This window comes from Pelophylax lessonae (assembly GCF_965119305.1).
Source record: "Pelophylax lessonae genome assembly, chromosome: 3".
In the NCBI taxonomy this organism is placed as follows: domain Eukaryota; kingdom Metazoa; phylum Chordata; class Amphibia; order Anura; family Ranidae; genus Pelophylax; species Pelophylax lessonae.
The window spans coordinates 196240572-196257143 of NC_138770.1; the positions used below are offsets into that span (position 1 = coordinate 196240572).

Genomic DNA, 16572 nt, shown 5'->3' on the forward strand with positions numbered 1-16572 from the left:
TCCTTCAGACGGGTGTCAATCAGCGTTTGGCGCTGGCTACGATAAAGGGTCAGGGGTCTGCGCTGGCCGTTCTGTTTCAACGTCCCGTGGCTTCCAACTCCTTGGTTGGCACCTTTATTCAGGGTGTGCGGCATCTGGTTCCTCCTAGGAGGGATCCTTTGCCCCCTTGGGACTTGAATCTCGTTCTATCTGTGTTACAACGTGCTCCTTTTGAACAGATCAGGGAGATCTCGTTGTCTATGTTGTCCAAAAAGGTCGCCTTTTTGGTGGCGATCACTTCGGCTCGCAGAGTGTCGGAACTGGCGGCTTTGTCCTGCAAGTCTCCGTACCTGGTTGTTCATTTGGATAAGGTGGTCTTGCGACCTAATCCTTCTTTTCTGCCGAAACGAGTTTCGGAATTCCATCTTAACGAGGATATTGTTTTGCCTTCGTTGTGCACGAAGCCTAAACATCCAAGGGAGATGAGATTGCACTCTCTGGATGTTGTTCGGGCGATAAGGGTTTACCTTAAATCGACTGAGTCTTTTCGTAAGACGGACTCCTTGTTTGTTCTTCCAGAGGGTCCTCGGAAGGGCATGGCGGCTTCGGCCTCTACCATCGCCAAATGGATCAGGCAGACCATTGAACAGGCCTATGCCTTGCAGGGGAAGGTTCCCCCTGTGCCTGTGAAGGCGCACTCTACTAGATCTCTGAGTACGTCTTGGGCCTGCCGTCATGGGGCTTCTGTAGCCCAGGTGTGTAAGGCGGCGACTTGGTCGACCGTGCACACTTTCACAAAATTCTACAAAGTAGATGTTCAGGCATCGGCGGATGCTTCCTTTGGCCGCAAGGTTCTTAGTGCGGCTGTTCCCTAGGGTTCCTTGTGGAGACTCCTGGCTGTTGGGATAGTTTTTTGTATCCCCTGGGTTTTTTGTCTTTTCCTGGGTTGTTGCTCCTGTTGAGCACTTATTTTTGCTGTTGCCCAGCTGGTTTCCTTCCTTTGGTAAGGTTCCTTTCTTTGATGTGGAGACTGCGTTGCCTTTCGGCGCGGATGCGTTTCCCACCCCTCATGTTTGCACTGCTTTGGGACGTCCCCATATGTGACGAATATGAAGAGGCGGCGACTGTCGGAGGACGTAAGAGAAAACGGAATTTTTGTAAAATCTTACCTGTAAAATTCCTTTCTCTGAGTCCTCCGACAGTCGCCGCCCCCGCCCCTCTTTTGGTGTTTGAATGTATACTCTACTGCTATTCCACTAAAACTGAGATATGGTTGCAGGAAGTAGGAGGGTATTGACTGAGGGGACCACCCCTTGAGGGTGGGATATGTTAAAGCTTTATTGTTAACATATTCTGTTGCCTAGCTACTCCTTCGGAGCAAAGTCTAATACCCATATGTGACGAATATGAAGAGGCGGCGACTGTCGGAGGACTCAGAGAAAGGAATTTTACAGGTAAGATTTTACAAAAATTCCGTTTTCTCTGATGTTCATTGATGGACACAGCACCCACCCCTCTGTTGAGTTGGGTTATGTATTTTTCTGACACTGCTTGTTACAAACTTAAGTCCTGCAGGAAGTGGGAAGTATACCCCTAGGACTGCCCTAGGGGCGTAGTCAAGTTTTGTTTCCATCTAGTTCTACTCCTATGGAGAGCAGCATAACCCACCAGTCAAGAAGATATGAAGCTGTGTCCTTCAATGAACATCAGAGAAAAGGATTTTACAGTAAGACAAAAATCCAGTTTTTGATTTGTGAGAACTACAATCAACTGCTGGATTGGGTGACTGACTGGATATTCTAGATCCTTAAGGTCTCCCCAGTCCGGCCAGCTAGCGGGCAGGCCTCAGCTCCGCGCTAGGTCGGCCGCGAAATAGCCCTACTGAATGGGTGCTGGCCTGCGAGTTAAACGTCTCGCGAGGATGCATACAACCTGGTCGCGGCCTGAGTCACAGCGTTCCTCCTGGCCAACAGCACCCCCATTCCAGTGGAGAGGTGTTCTGTCCAGAGCGGTGCCCATCTGGTTCCACGGTATGGTTCCACGGTATGGTAAGTAGTTGTCCCCCCTCTCCCCCTTGCGGGTTTTGGGGTGGAAGTGGGCCCCTCCCTGGGGCGGTGAGACCCCTGGGTTCCCCTCCTTCTCCCCAGCCCCTCTAGGGTCACTGTACCCCTCCCTGGTTGTTGCGAGCTGGCTTTTGCCATGTGTTATGAAGGGGGGCTTCCTTTGGGGTTGCTGCTGACCGGTTTTCACCAGGCGCACACCGGGGGTTATAATGGGGTCCTTCGCCACCCTGGGGATTAGTGAGTCCTAAGGGCTGTTGTGTTGGGCTGGGGGAGCAGATGGGTTCTCATCCGTGGGTCAACACCACACGTGGTCTGACACGGCCTAAAATTTAGACCACGGCCTACCAGCCAGACGCTGTGTGGGAGGCCCCAATGAGGATGGCTGAAGCCACGACCCTCCCACTCTGCCGCGCGGCCTAAATTTCACGAGATTTGTCCTCAGACCACTTCTCTTGGGGCAGTGCAAGACTTGTTACTGCAAGGGGTGATTATCCCGGTTCTGACTTTGCAACGATTTCAGGGGTTTTATTCAACCAGTTTACAGTCCCCAGGGAGGTAGGCAAGGTACATCCAATCCTGGACCTCGAGGCTTTAACTGGTTTGTGAGCGTACAGAAGTTCCCAATAGTATCCACTTGTATTGTAGTGGCGTCCCTATATCGGGGATCTTCTCGCTTCTATGGATATCAAGGATGCTTACCTTCATATTCCAATATACGCTGGTCATAAGCGTTTCCTCTGTTTTGCCATTGGCAGGGAGCATTATCAGTTTGTGGCTTTAGCCCTTGGCCTCACTTCCGCTTTTCAGGCCTTCACGACAGTGTTGGCCCAGGTGCTGGCCTTGTTGCGTCAGCAGGGGATCACGGTGGGGTACCTGGATGATCATCTTCTGTGAACAGTGTCCTCGACAGTTCCGATGGACTTACATGGAAATTTTTCTGCAAACTCTGAAGGAGTCCAATCGGATTCTGATTTTCAGACGTCTGTTCCGGTTCTGTCCACCAAGTTGGACTGTCTGGACCTGTCTCTGGTCCAGACCTCAGCCAGGGTGTTTACCTCTGGACAAACTTCAGAAATTGCAGGATGCAATTCTGCTTCGTCTTTCTGGACCTACATGTGTGGGCTTAACGGTTTCTACCTTTTGAAGCAGTTCATTTGCACAGTTCCATTTGAGAACTCTGCAAAGGCATTTCTGTCAAATTGGACAAGGTCCACAGTCTCTAGACAACCCGATCCTGTTGAGCTGGGGTACAAGAGGATCCCTCCCTGCATTGGTATCTTCGTTCTCCGGCGACGTCTTCATGCCTATTCTTTCCTTCCTTTTATACTAGACGGTGGTCATCCCGGATACCAGCCTGTACAGGTAGGGAGGCGTTCTCGACACAGATTGTGCTCAGGGGGTCTGGATTTTAGAGGAGTCCAGACTGTCGATATGTACTGGAACTTTGAGTGTTCAGACCTTGTCTGGATCTTTGGACAATCATCTTAGGCGAATCCTATCGGCCATTGCCTTGGCTGTGGCCTATGTCCTTTACCAAAGGGGCACAATAAATGTCCTGGCAGCTTGGGAAGTAGCCTGCATTCTGATATGGGCAGAACATTCTTTCCAGCCCTCTCTGCTGTACACTCTCCAGGAGGGGAAAATTGTCAGATTACCTCGACAGGCGTTGGACCAGGGGGAATTGTCAATTCATCCGAAGGTGGTCTTCAGTTGTGTCTCTGGTGGAGTATTCCCGAGATGGGCCTGTTGGCCTCTCGTCTTAACGGTAAGGTACATAGGTATGGCCTCGGAATCCTCTAGCCGATGCCACAGAAGCACTAGTGGCTCCTTTTGGGGGTCAGTATTTTCTGATTACACCTCCCCCCCCCCCCCCCCCCATCAAGCTTCTGCAAAGCCTCCTGCACAGGATTGAGGCAGAAGGGATCCTAGTCATTCTAGTGGCTCCAGACTGGCTTTGACGGTCTTGGTACTCCGATTTGGTATGGCTGGTCGCCGCTGGTTCTTGGAGACTTCCTCTCAGAGAAGATCTATTGGCCCAAGGGCCAGTCTTCCATCCTGCTTTACAGTCGCTGGCTTTAACAGCTTGGCTGTTGAAAGCCAGGTGCTGAAGGATAGGGGGTTGTCTGAATCTGAGATTCCCATGCTGTTAAAGACTAGAAAATCTACCTCTAGGAAGATTTACCATCGCGCCTGAAAGATGTACATTGCGTGGTGTGAGTTTCTTGGAGGTCACCCCCATTCCCTTTTGGTGGCTCAGATTTTATCATTCCTCCAACGAGGTGTTGAGCAGCGCCTGGCCTTGGGTACCGTCAAGGGCCAGGGTTTTAGGCCTTGGCGGTCTTCTTTTACTGTCCTTTGGCTACACATTCTTTGGTTCTCACCTTTATTCAGGGGGCACTTGCCCCCCCCCCCTCCCCCCCAGTACAGGTGCTGTCGGTTCTTCTGTAACCGCCTTTCAAAGATATTCGTGAGATTCCTCTGCTTACATTGTCCCAGAAGGTAGCCTTCTTGGTGGCTATTACTTCTGCATGCAGGGTGTCGGAGCTGGAGGTGTTGTTTTGTCATTCACCCTAACTGTTGGCTCACAGAGATAAAGTGGTGCTTCGCCCTTGTCAGTCTTTCCTTCCTAAGGTTGTTTCTGGTTTCCATCTGAATAATGACATTGTGTTGCGTTGCCTTCCCTGTGTCCTAAGCCAAAACATCCTAGGGAAAATTGCCTTGCACTCTCTGGATGTGGGTCAGGCATTCAGGGTGTACATTGCAGCAACCGAGTTGTTTAGGAAATCGGCCTTCTTGTTTGTCTTTACAGATGGACCTCACAAAAGGTTGGTTGCGTCTGCCGTGAACGTTTCCAGATGGACAAGACAGACGATGGTGCAGACCTATTCCATCAAGGGTCAGGTTCCTCCGTTCCCTGTTAAGGTGCTTTCTATGCGGGCGCTTGGTTTCTCTTGGGCTTTCCGCCATTAGGGGTCAGTAATACAGGTTTGCAAGGCGGCCTGGGCAAATCAACTGCCGGACTGGGCAACAGGATGGATAATCTAGATCAAGTGGTCATCCCAGTCTGGCCAGCAAACGCACACAGACCACAGTTGCGCTTCTCATCTGGTGGGGGGGGGTTCACTGGCTACTACTGGGGGTCCTGTGCCCAGTCCCCCCTCCTTGCAGGATATAGTCAGGGCTCCAGGGATACGCCTTTTTGCCATAGTCTATGTGTTTTTCGTTGGTCCAGCGTGCTAATAGAGTGACGGCCATGACAGGGGAGCCTCTGGGTGGGGATTTCAACTGTGAGAGCTCCTCCTTTTCTCCTGGTGTTGACTACTGGGTTTTTCCTTCCCCTTGGACGCTGTGCGTGGAGCAGTGCTATCCTGGTGCAGACTGGTGCTATTCTGGTAGGGTGATAAATTTGGTAGAGTTATCCCTCTCTCTACTGTAGGTTGTGGGGTGCTCTGCTTGCTGGTGATCCGGTGGTGCTACCGGCACGTTGGGGATGTCCCTTAGCGGTGCTAGACACTTTTTGAGGGGGTCCCCCTCTTTACCCATCGAGTCTCAGAAGCACGTTTCCCCACTTGACCCCCTCTCATAGGCTGCAGGTCCCTCTGGGTCCCAGCCCTCCATTAATGCACTGACGGTGGTCCTGGAGTGCTTTGTTTTCCAGGAGGAGGTGGCCTTTGGGCGGTGGGCTAGCAAAAAGCATCCTCTGCCTCATCTGTCTCATCCGATCCTGAATCTGACTGGGCCACCGCGAACCGGGTCTGCAGCCACGCTCTGATTTAGTTGCACACAAGAAGGCGCTAGTTGACCCACTGATTGCATCTGTGCAGGAAACTTCAAAAATGGAGGATGCAGCTGAGGCTGCGGCAGAGGCGCTGGTCCCCATTGCCACCAACAAGCCGTCTCGCAATGGCAAAAGTGTTTCATTATGCCTCCTATTCTGACAGATTTGTCTCTAAAGAGTGGAAGCGTCTGAAATGTCTCCAGGTTAAACAAGGTAACCATGATTCCAGTTCAGGAACCTCCGGCTTTTAAAAGTCTGGCTGACAGGAAGGCAGGGTCTGTGGCCTGCAATATGTTCACTGTTGCTGGTTCAGCACTTAGGTCAGTCCTGGCCATTGCCCTTGTGTCGCAAACTCTGACCGAATGGGCTAAACTTTTGCACCGTGACCTAGAGGGTGAGCTGGTTCCCCCTGCCTTTGCATACTGCTTTACTGTCATTGGCTTTGACGGCCTGGCTGTTGAAAGCCAGGTGTTGAAGGATAGAGGTTTGCCTGGGTCAGTGATTCCGACACTGTTGAATGCTGGGAAGTCTACCTCTAGGAAGATCTACCACCGTACGTGGAAAGTGTACGTTTTGTGGATTGAACTTCACCCTCGTTCTTTTTCGGTGGCTCAGATTTTGACTTTTCTTCAATGAGATGTTGAGCAGAAATTGGCCTTGAGTACCCTCAAAGGCCAGGTGTAGGCCTTGGCGGTCTTCTTTCAGCGACCCCTGGCCACACATTTCCTGGTGTGTACCTTTTTTATTTAAGGGGTTTGACATCTGACTCCACCGATGCGGTCTCCTCTACCGCCTTGGGATCTGCTTTTAGTTCTGCAAAAGCCACCCTTTGAAAATATTCGGGAGATTCCCCTACTTACGCTGTCCTAGAAGGTGGCCTTTTTGGTGGCTATCATCTCTGCTTGCAGGGTGTCGGAGCTGGCGGCGTTATCTTGTCGTACCCCCCATTTGGTGGCCCACAAAGATGAGGTGATTCTTCGCCCACGTCTGTCGTTCCTCCTAAGGTGGTCTCTGACTTCCATTTGAGTGAAGATAATGTGTTACTTTCCCTGTGTCCCAGGCCCAAACATCCTAAGGAATTTGATTTGCATGCCTTGGATGTGTTTTGGGTGATTCGGGTGTGTTTGGCAGACACGGACTCTTTTGGGAGGTCAGACTCCCTGTTTTGTTATCAAGGACGGGCCAAGAAAAGGGCTGTCCGCTTCTTCTGTGACCATTTCCGAATGGATCAGACAGAGGATGACTAAGGCCTATTATTCTATTAGGGGTCAGGTTCCTCCTTTCCCTTTATTGGCACACTCTATTCAGGTGCTTAGTGCTTCTTGGGTCTTCCATCATCAGGCGTCAGTGGCGCAGGTTTGCAAGGCGGCCACTTGGTCATCGGTGCACACTTTCACTGCATTCTACAAAGTGGATGTGTTGGCATCTGCGGATGCTTCCTTTGACGGCAAAGTTTTGTAGGCTGCTGTTTTGAGGGTGTGTTCCCGCTTTGGGGGTGTATTGTTCAGGTTGGGCTCCAGTTGTTTTTTTTGTTGAACTCCTGTTTACCTGGTTGGCTGTTGTGTTTAGTCTTGGGATCTTCTGTTGTCCCACCCCTCATGTTTGGCACTGCTTGGGGATGTCCCTGTAGTTCTGAATAATAGAGAGAGAGCTGTGTCCGTCAATGAACGAAAAAGAAAATAATAGGATTTTTGTACTTACCATAAAATCCATTTTTCTGAGTTCATCGATGGACACAGCACCCACCCCACTATGGAGTTTTGATACTTCTGACACTGCGTGTTACTAAACTGAAGGCCTATAGCAGAGAGGGGGAGTATACCAACCACCTAGAATTGCCCATAGGCGTAGTCAAGTCTTTTTTTTCTGTCTATTGTTCTACTCCTGTAGGGGGCAGTATAACCCTGTGGTTGTGAATAATGGAGAGCTGTCTGTCAATTAACTCACTTTACGGTAAGTACAAAAATCCAATTTTTAATGTTTTTTTCTTTTTTCTTCTTTTTTTTCTTTTCTTTTGAAATTATCAGTCTTTTTTTGTTTACAGTGCAAAAAAAAATACCTCGGTGATTAAATACCACCAAAAGGAAGCTCTATTTGTGGGGGAAAAGGGCATAAATGTTATTTGGGTACAGCTTCTCCCAGCCGCGCAATTGTCAGTTAACGCAGTGCCATATCAGAAAAATGACATGGTCATGAAGGGGGGTAAGCAGTGGCGGCTGGTGCTCAAAATTTTTGGGGGGGCGCAAAAAGAAAAATGTAATAGGTATTGCTTCGCGTCAAAAAACGCAGTAAAAATTGTGTGACTTTGAAGTCTTGGTACAGGCATGGCACAGGTAATGGTATAGGCATGGCACAGGTGATGGTACAGGTGATGGTACAGGAGATGGTATAGGCATGGCACAGATATGGTATAGGCATGGCACAGATATGGTATAGGCATGGCACAGGTCATGGTACAGGAGATGGTATATGCCCCCTTTCAATGCAGTGACCAGCGTACATGCCCCCTTTCAATGCAGTGACCAGCGTACATGCCCCCTTTCAATGCAGTGACCAGCGTACATGCCCCCTTTCAATGCAGTGACCAGCGTACATGCCCCCTTTCAATGCAGTGACCAGCGTACATGCCCCCTTTCAATGCAGTGACCAGCGTACATGCCCCCTTTCAATGCAGTGACCAGCGTACATGCCCCCTTTCAATGCAGTGGCCAGCGTACATGCCCCCTTTCAATGCAGAGATCAGCGTACATGCCCCCTTTCAATGCAGAGACCAGCATACATGCCCCCTTCAATGTAGTGACCAGCGTACATGCCCCCTTTAATGCAGAGATCAGCGTGCGTTCCCCCTTCAATGCAATGAACACTGTGCTGTGCCCCTTCAATGCAATGAACACTGTGCTGTGCCCCCTTCAATGCAATGAACACTGTGCTGTGCCCCCACGATGCAGAGTTCAGCGTGCGTGCCCCCTTCAATGAAACTGTGCTGTGCCCCCTTCAATGCAATGAACAATGTGCTGTGCCCCCATCAATGCAGAGTTCAGCGTGCGAGCCCCTTTCAATGCAGAGCGCCACAGCATTGTCCCCAATGATTGCAGAGTGCCACAGCATTGTCCCCAATGATTGCAAAGCGCCACAGAATTGTCCCCAATGATTGCAGAGCGCCACAGCATTGTCCCCAATGATTGCAGAGCGCCACAGCATTGTCCCCAATGATTGCAGAGCGCCACAGCATTGTCCCCAATGATTGCAGAGCGCCACAGCATTGTCCCCAATGATTGCAGAGCGCCACAGCATTGTCCCCAATGATTGCAGAGCGCCACAGCATTGTCCCTAATGATTGCAGAGCGCTACAGCATTGTCCCCAATGATTGCAGAGCGCCACAGCATTGTCCCCCCAATGATTGCAGAGTGCCCACAGCATTGTCCCCCCAATGATTGCAGAGTGCCCACAGCATTGTCCCCCCAATGATTGCAGAGTGCCCACAGCATTGTCCCCCCAATGATTGCAGAGTGCCCACAGCATTGTCCCCCCAATGATTGCAGAGTGCCCACAGCATTGTCCCCCCCAATGATTGCAGAGTGCCCACAGCATTGTCCCCCCAATGATTGCAGAGTGCCCACAGCATTGTCCCCCCAATCAATGCAGAGACCAGCGTGCGTGCTCCCTTCAATCCAATGCACTTACCTGGCGGCGGCTCGGGTCCCGGCGGCGGCTTCTCCCCTCCTCGATACTTCGTCATCTTCTGCAGCGGCGGGAAGGTGAGCGGCTTCTCCCTCTCGGCCTCTCCTCTTCTCTGCGGCGGGCGGCAGGAACCGGCGGGAAGGTGAGCGGCGCCGGCTTCTCCTCTCCTCGAGACTCCTCTCTGCGGCGGCGGGAAGGTGCCCGGGCAGTGACGGTGAGTGACTGATGCACACACCGGCACCGCCCCCATTGCGACGTCAGCGGGATGTCCTTGATGATTGGTCCAGGCTGGAGACTGGACCAATCACAGCCAGGATATCATGAAAGTGGGGGTGTCCTAGCGCTATGACTTGCGCCCAGGTTACGCCCCTAGAAGGCAGCCACTCGGCGCCTCTTCTGGGTCATAAACCCCCCCCCCCCCCCCCAGCCACCACATAGGCCGGCGAACGCGATTTTTTTTATCTTTTTTTTTACCACTTGCCGACCGCCACACGACTATCTACGTCGGCGGTCAGCCCCTCACAGGCAAAGCGACGTAGGTCTACGTCGCTAGCCTGTGAGGGTCTAGGGAGTGAGCGCCGCCGGAGGCCCGCTCCCACGTGGTCACGGACCCCCCCCGCGCGCGTGTGACCGGCGGACTCGATGTCCGCCGGTCACTCTGCGATCGTCGGGGAAGAGGGAGAAAGTCAGGCGGCTTGTGTAAACAAGCTGCCTGTCATTCTCCCCTGTGTATGAAGGATGATCATACGGTTCTACTATGTAGAACCGTTGATCACTGTTCATACATCTGAAGCCACAGCCAATCACAGTAGAAAGCACGCCCCTAGGGACACACATAGCCCCTCCCTTTCAAAAAAAGTTAACCCCTTCACTGCCAGTGTATTTTTACAGTAACAGTGCATATGTATATCACTGATTACTGTAGAAATGTCACTGGTAACCCCAAAAGTGTCAAAAATGTCAGTCAAGGGTCCGATCTGTCCGCCGCAATGTCGCAGTACCGCAAAAAAAATCGCAGATTGCCGCCATTACGCGTTAAAAAAAAAAACAACAAAAATGACAAAAATCTTTCCCTTTGTTAGTAAACGCGATAACTTTTGCGCAAACCAATCAAAATACGCTTTTTGCGATTCATTTTTTTTTTACCAAACATAGGTAGCATAAAACAAATTGGCCGAAAATGTTAAAAAATTTTGATTTTTACATTTTTTTGGGGGGGAATTTCATATAAAAAAATGTGAAAAATATTGCTATTTTTGCAAAATTTACGCTTTTTTTGTTTATAGCGCATGATCAAAAAATCACACAGGTGATCAAATACCACCAAAAGAAAGCTCTGTTTGTGGGAAAAAAGGATGCCAAATTTGTTTAGATACAGCGTCGCACGACCGCGCAATTGTCCGTTAAAGTCACGCAGTGCCGAATCGCAAAATACCCCCTGGTCAGGAAGGGGGTAAAATCTTCCGGGGCTTAAGTGGTTAAACTTTATTGTTCTTTTTGTAATTTTTTTTTTTCTTTTTTTTAGGGGGGGTGGCGCCCTGGCGCCCCCTATGCACAGGCCGCCACTGGGGGTAAATCTTCCAGAACCGAAGTGGTTAAATGGAACTTTAAGTGTACTCAGTAAAGAAACTTTTGAATGATTAATTTTTTTTTTGACACAAAATAACGGTCTACACTTTTATGATACCCTAACCTTCGTGACTTACTTCACACACACACCCCCCCCCCCCCCTCCAATTCCATAGCCCTCTCTCTGCCTTATCTCACCAGCTATCCAAACTTAATTACCTTTGCTGTGTACATTTTGTTTTTTTTTTTCCTCTTAGAAATTTTCTTGTCAACACTCTGCTAAAACTTTGTGCGTTAGTACTGCTGGGACCTTCATGAATGGGACATACCTCAACAGCTTGTCCTGAAAATTTGTATGTTCATGGAAATAAAAAGGGTATCACAGACAGTACTCAATTGTTTACATCAATATTTCAATGCAATTGCAACCAAAACATAGTAGAATATACATTTTAGTGTTTATATGTGGCTATATTTAGACATTAATTCTCTTGCATCTGAACTTGCATCTAAAATGATACATATACATTTTTAATAAGTTTGCCTATACTTCCTCTCCTTTTAATAGACAGCATGATTGTATTTCCCTTGTAGGTCTCGGCTGTCATACTTCGCTGTATTTGATGGTCATGGTGGGAGCCGTGCAGCACGGTTTGCATCTCAACATCTACATCGGAATCTGGTGAAAAAACTGCCTCGAGGTGCGTTAACGCTGACCAACTTGTTTCGGTAGATCAGTCTGAAGATTTTGAGTGTGGCAACTCTGTTTTTTAGGTGAGGGAAGCAGTGTAGACAAGGGAATTAAGAAATGTCTTATCGATGCTTTCAAGCAGACAGATGAAGAGTTCCTGAAACAGGCAGCCAGCCAGTGAGTATCATTTTTGGTGGTTAGTTTAATATAAAGGGAACCTGTTTGCCTTAGAGAAAAGTGTTCTCACATAAATGCTGGTTTATGTTAAAAATGTTCTTCCTCATACACAGCCCCCTAAAAGCAAGCTGTGCACCAAACTTAGGCTGGAAAATAGGAATATGTAAGAAAAAAACTGTACATTACAGCCAAAATTAAAGATGAATCCTTGAGACGCATACATGGATATAAAACTTGTGGTGTTTTTTTTTTTTTTTTATCCAGACATTGCTGTAGTGTACCAGACTTCCCCAGTCTCTTTGTCAGTAATCTTGGGACATGCATGCTAGTTATCTTGAAACACTCCCCTGACTTCCTTTGCATACAGAATACTAATATATTGTGCTTAGAGTCTGTCATTTTAATAAAATTTGTGGAAACAGGGAGAGAGAGGAAGTTGCACAGCAAAAGCAGTAGTTGCTATTTTTTTTCCCAAGACGGAGTTACCATACAGTGAATGGCATATAACTGAAATGCACTGTTTCCATTTACTTAAAGTCTTGTGTCAAAATTTGTGTACAGAGCATGGTTCTCATAATGTTGCTTTTCCTATGTGTTCTCTTCTGTATACAGGAAGCCAGCATGGAAGGATGGCACCACTGCTCTTTGTGTAATGGTTGCAGATAACATCTTGTATATTGCAAATCTGGGGGACAGCAGGGTGAGGAACTAGAATCTGTTTTGTGGTGTTTATTATAAAAAGACATCCACTAACTAATAAAAGCATAGATCTGATGGCAGTGATTTAACATGGGACTGTAGTTCTCTACTGCTCTAAGGACGAAGTTAAAAAATATTCATTCTGTGGATAGACTTATTGTTATGGTTGTTTGCTATATATTTTGGATTTAAACAAAACAAAAACAAAGGATACAAGAGGAGGATTTTGATTTATGCGAATATTTGAAACCTGGTTTGACAGCTCACATGACTGGCTTGTGACTGTCCAGGGGTAGTCCCTGTATCAGAGGGACAGGGTAGGTAGAAGAGGGGAAGGTGTGCGCTTTTACTTGAGGAGTAATTTGATAGTGAATATGAGGGATGACATTGCTGATGGGGCTGGCGTGGAGGTGGAATCTTTGTGGTTGGAGCTTCAAAGGGATGAAACAAATGGTAAAATAATTGTGGGTGTATGTTGTAGGTCCCCTAACATTGAGGAAGAGACCCAACTACTTTCACAGCTATGGATTATGGGAAGGCAGGGCAATGTATCTTGGGGGACTGATATTTATTAGGCAGATGGAATTTTTCACTCAGCTAGAGGTCGTTATTTCTTGAATGTAATGCATTACAACTTTAGAAGTCAAATGGTGGAAGACCCAACTAGAGATAAGCTAGACTTACTACTTGCAGATCACACAGAACTGATTGCAGATGTGGAAGTAATCGATCATATAGGTCAGGGCTCGACAAACCCTGGGCGCCAGGTCGCATTGGCGACTAGAATTAGCGACCTGGCGCCTGGGGTGCACTGCAGGAGGTGTCCTATCCCTTTTTTGCCCCCCCCCCCCCATCCACTCACCGAGTGCACGGACTACCGCGGCATCCAATAATTGAGGCCGCGGCTTTTCGGCCTTCTTCAGTGAGAGAACGGGGAACTGGCGCCCTCTTGTGGTGGCCGGGAGTTTGACATGCAGTCACTAATGGCTGTTTCCCCCTGTCTGTCCTCAATGCCTGTCCATCTCCTTCCCAAGAGGAGATGAGAGGGAAGTTTTTGCAGGCTTCATCTCCCTGTCCACTTACCTTTGCTAAAAGGTAAGTGGACAGGGAGTGTGGTTATTATTATTAAATTTTTTAATTATTAAAAAAAAAAAATAATAATAATTATTTTTCTTTTTTTTTCAATTATTATTATTTAAAAAAAATGTTATATAATTTATTTTTTTTCCTCATCGCCATGCCACAGCCACACAGCCGAAGGCCTCTTTCACACAGGCTGTCTGATCAGGTCCGCCTGTCAGTTTTTCAGGCAGACCTGATCGGACCCTTCAGTCTCCTCCTATGGAGCAGTAATCTGCCGCCATCTGATCCTGTCCGCAAAAACAGATGGATGGTGGTTCTATTTTCATGGCATCGGATGGAAAGAGACAGAAAAAACTGGCTCCTAACTTGTTTAGCTGGCTCCTAGATTTCAGGCAAATTTGTCAAGCCCTGATATAAGTAACAGTGGGTTTAATAAACAAGACTGTAGTTAGTAACCATATATTGAGACTGATAGAGACCAGTATTCTAAGAAAACTAGAAAAACTTCATGTGAACAAATCACTAGGACCAGGTGGCTTACACCTGAAACCTCTCAAAGAATTTAAATATGTTTATAGCCAGACTTCTTTGTAAAATTTAAGGACAGCTTACTGACTGGAATGGTACCAGCAGATTGGCAAAAAAGCATATATGGTACAAATGTTCAAAAAAGGTCTAAGATAAATATCTGGAGACCAGTCGGCCTAATCTCAATAGTATGTAAACTTTTGAAAGGAATGATAAGGGATTATATCCAAGGATTTGCTAATGAAAATCGTATCATTGGTGGCAAAAACCAATATGGTTTTATGAAGAACAGTTCTTGCCAGACCAACCTTTTGACTCCTATGAGGAGGTGATCTATAATTTGGATAGAAAAAGGCCTGTGGATGTAGTGTATCCAGATTTTGCGAGGCATTTGATGCAGTACCCGACAAATGATTAATTTACAAATGAAGGTCTTTTGACATTGATGACAGGTTATGTACCTGGATAGAAAATTGGTTGCAGGAGCACATCCAGAGGGTGGAATAAAATAGAGGGGGATGGGCATCTAAATGGCAGATGAGGTTCAATGTTGGAAAATGTAAAGTAATGCACTTGGAAGCTAAAAATATGCATGCAAGTTGCATGCTAGAGAGGGAGAAAGGGGGAATCAAGAATGGAAAGAGTCTGGTAGGTCCTAGCAGATGACAGACTCAGAAATACCAACACCAAGCTGCAGCAAGCAAAGCCAGCATACGTTAAACAGGGTATTTACTCAAGAGATAAAACTATAATTCTGCCATTTTACAAAACTCTGGTTCAGCCACATCTTGAATATGCTGTCCAGTTCTGGTCACCAATTCTCAGGAAGCAGGGCAGCAAAACTACTAAGGGGGCTGGTGGACCTCAGTTATAAGGAATGACTATAAACCTTAAACTTATTGTCCTTGGAGAAGAGATGCTTAAGAGGGAATATGAGAGCAATGTATAAAGTCTTGAATGGTGACTTGCATTGGGAGGAAACTATTTTTTACCTTAGGTCTCTAAAAAAGACACTTGGCCAGACAATAAAACTGGAAGAGAATCCTTTCAATCTTAAACTGTGTTAAGGGGTTTAAGGAGTTCTTTACTGTTAGGGCAGTAAAGATGTGGAACTCCCTTCTTCAGTAGGTGGCATCATGGGGAGTGTAGTTAAAGAGGAAGTAAACCCTCCTCTGCAACTTTTACCTATAGGTAAGCCTATGATAAGGCTTACCTATAGGTACTGCAAATATCTCCTAAACATGTACCGTTTAGGAGATATTTACTTTACATGCAGCCAGTGACATCACTGGTGCATGCACTCTGAAGGAACGGGCGTTCCTTCAGAGCCCGTGCCGTGCGTGTGCGCGGGAGTAACGTCACCGCGGTTCCGGCCAATCAGATGGCCGGATGCCGCGATCCCGGAAGACGGGCAACTGAATATGGCACAGCGGGGGCTCGTTCTAAAGTAAGTATTTCATAATGAGCTAGTATGCAATGCATACTAGCTCATTATGTGTTTCTCTTTCACGTTGAAAAAAAAAAATTATAATTTTTATTGGTTTACAACCTCTTTAAGTTAAAAAAAAATCGAAAAGCTTTTAGATGTGTTTCATAGCGAGCACAATGTAAAGGAATATGGAAAACGGTAGGTGTGTGCGCACGCACACTCTTAGCTTAAACTGGATGGACAGGTGTCTTTTTTTTTTTTTTTTTTCAACCTTACAAAATATGTAAAGGTTAGGTGTTTGTAATGCAACATACCAAACAGCTAAGATGAGACCATCTGTGTGTTTATGTAATGGTCTACTTGCAATGGGGGACTATTAAAAAAAAAAAAAAAAAAAAAAAAAAAAAAAAACGGGATGTTCTGAAAAGAATCATTTATGGAAAAGAGAAATATAAGTACAAGGGGTGGATACATTCTGTTTAGCATACTGGGAATATGCTTTTAGTCATTTGCTTATTTTTGTCTTCTTGATCTAAATTTTCTGTAGGAGCTAAGATGCTTGAGAAGTGAAGAAAATCCCTTATTTCTTGCTTTTCAGCTTCTCTGCTCTTTCCTTGCTAGAGGCCTAATTTGTCATCATTACTAATGTTGGGCTGAGCCAGAGCTCAGTTGCCACCGCCCCCTGTTCAGAGAGCACACCTTTTAAGTTCACCTATTCCATCACCTCTGTGTTTTCAAGCAAATTTGGCTGAATTTGCCTCCTGCCAATCCATCTTCATTAGTTGCTAGGACATAGGTGGCCATGTCGCCCAGCATTCTTGGAAGTTATGCTGTGGACTGCCTGCACCACAGAAATGCATGGCGCTGTGTGTCCTGTCCACTTCTGTCCTAGCA

At 47.3% G+C, this 16572-nt stretch overlaps 1 protein-coding gene across 2 annotated transcripts in view; it reads left to right on the forward strand.

Moving 5' to 3' along the window:
- The window catches only part of ILKAP (ILK associated serine/threonine phosphatase), a 50989-nt gene that overhangs the window by 30871 nt on the left and 3546 nt on the right, over positions 1 to 16572 (forward strand). For both annotated transcript variants that reach the window (XM_082251950.1, XM_082251951.1), the window contains 3 exons: positions 11666 to 11772; positions 11846 to 11939; positions 12552 to 12639. In XM_082251950.1, coding sequence (XP_082108076.1) covers positions 11666 to 11772; positions 11846 to 11939; positions 12552 to 12639 — 289 coding nt within the window. The remainder of the gene's footprint in view (positions 1 to 11665; positions 11773 to 11845; positions 11940 to 12551; positions 12640 to 16572) is intronic.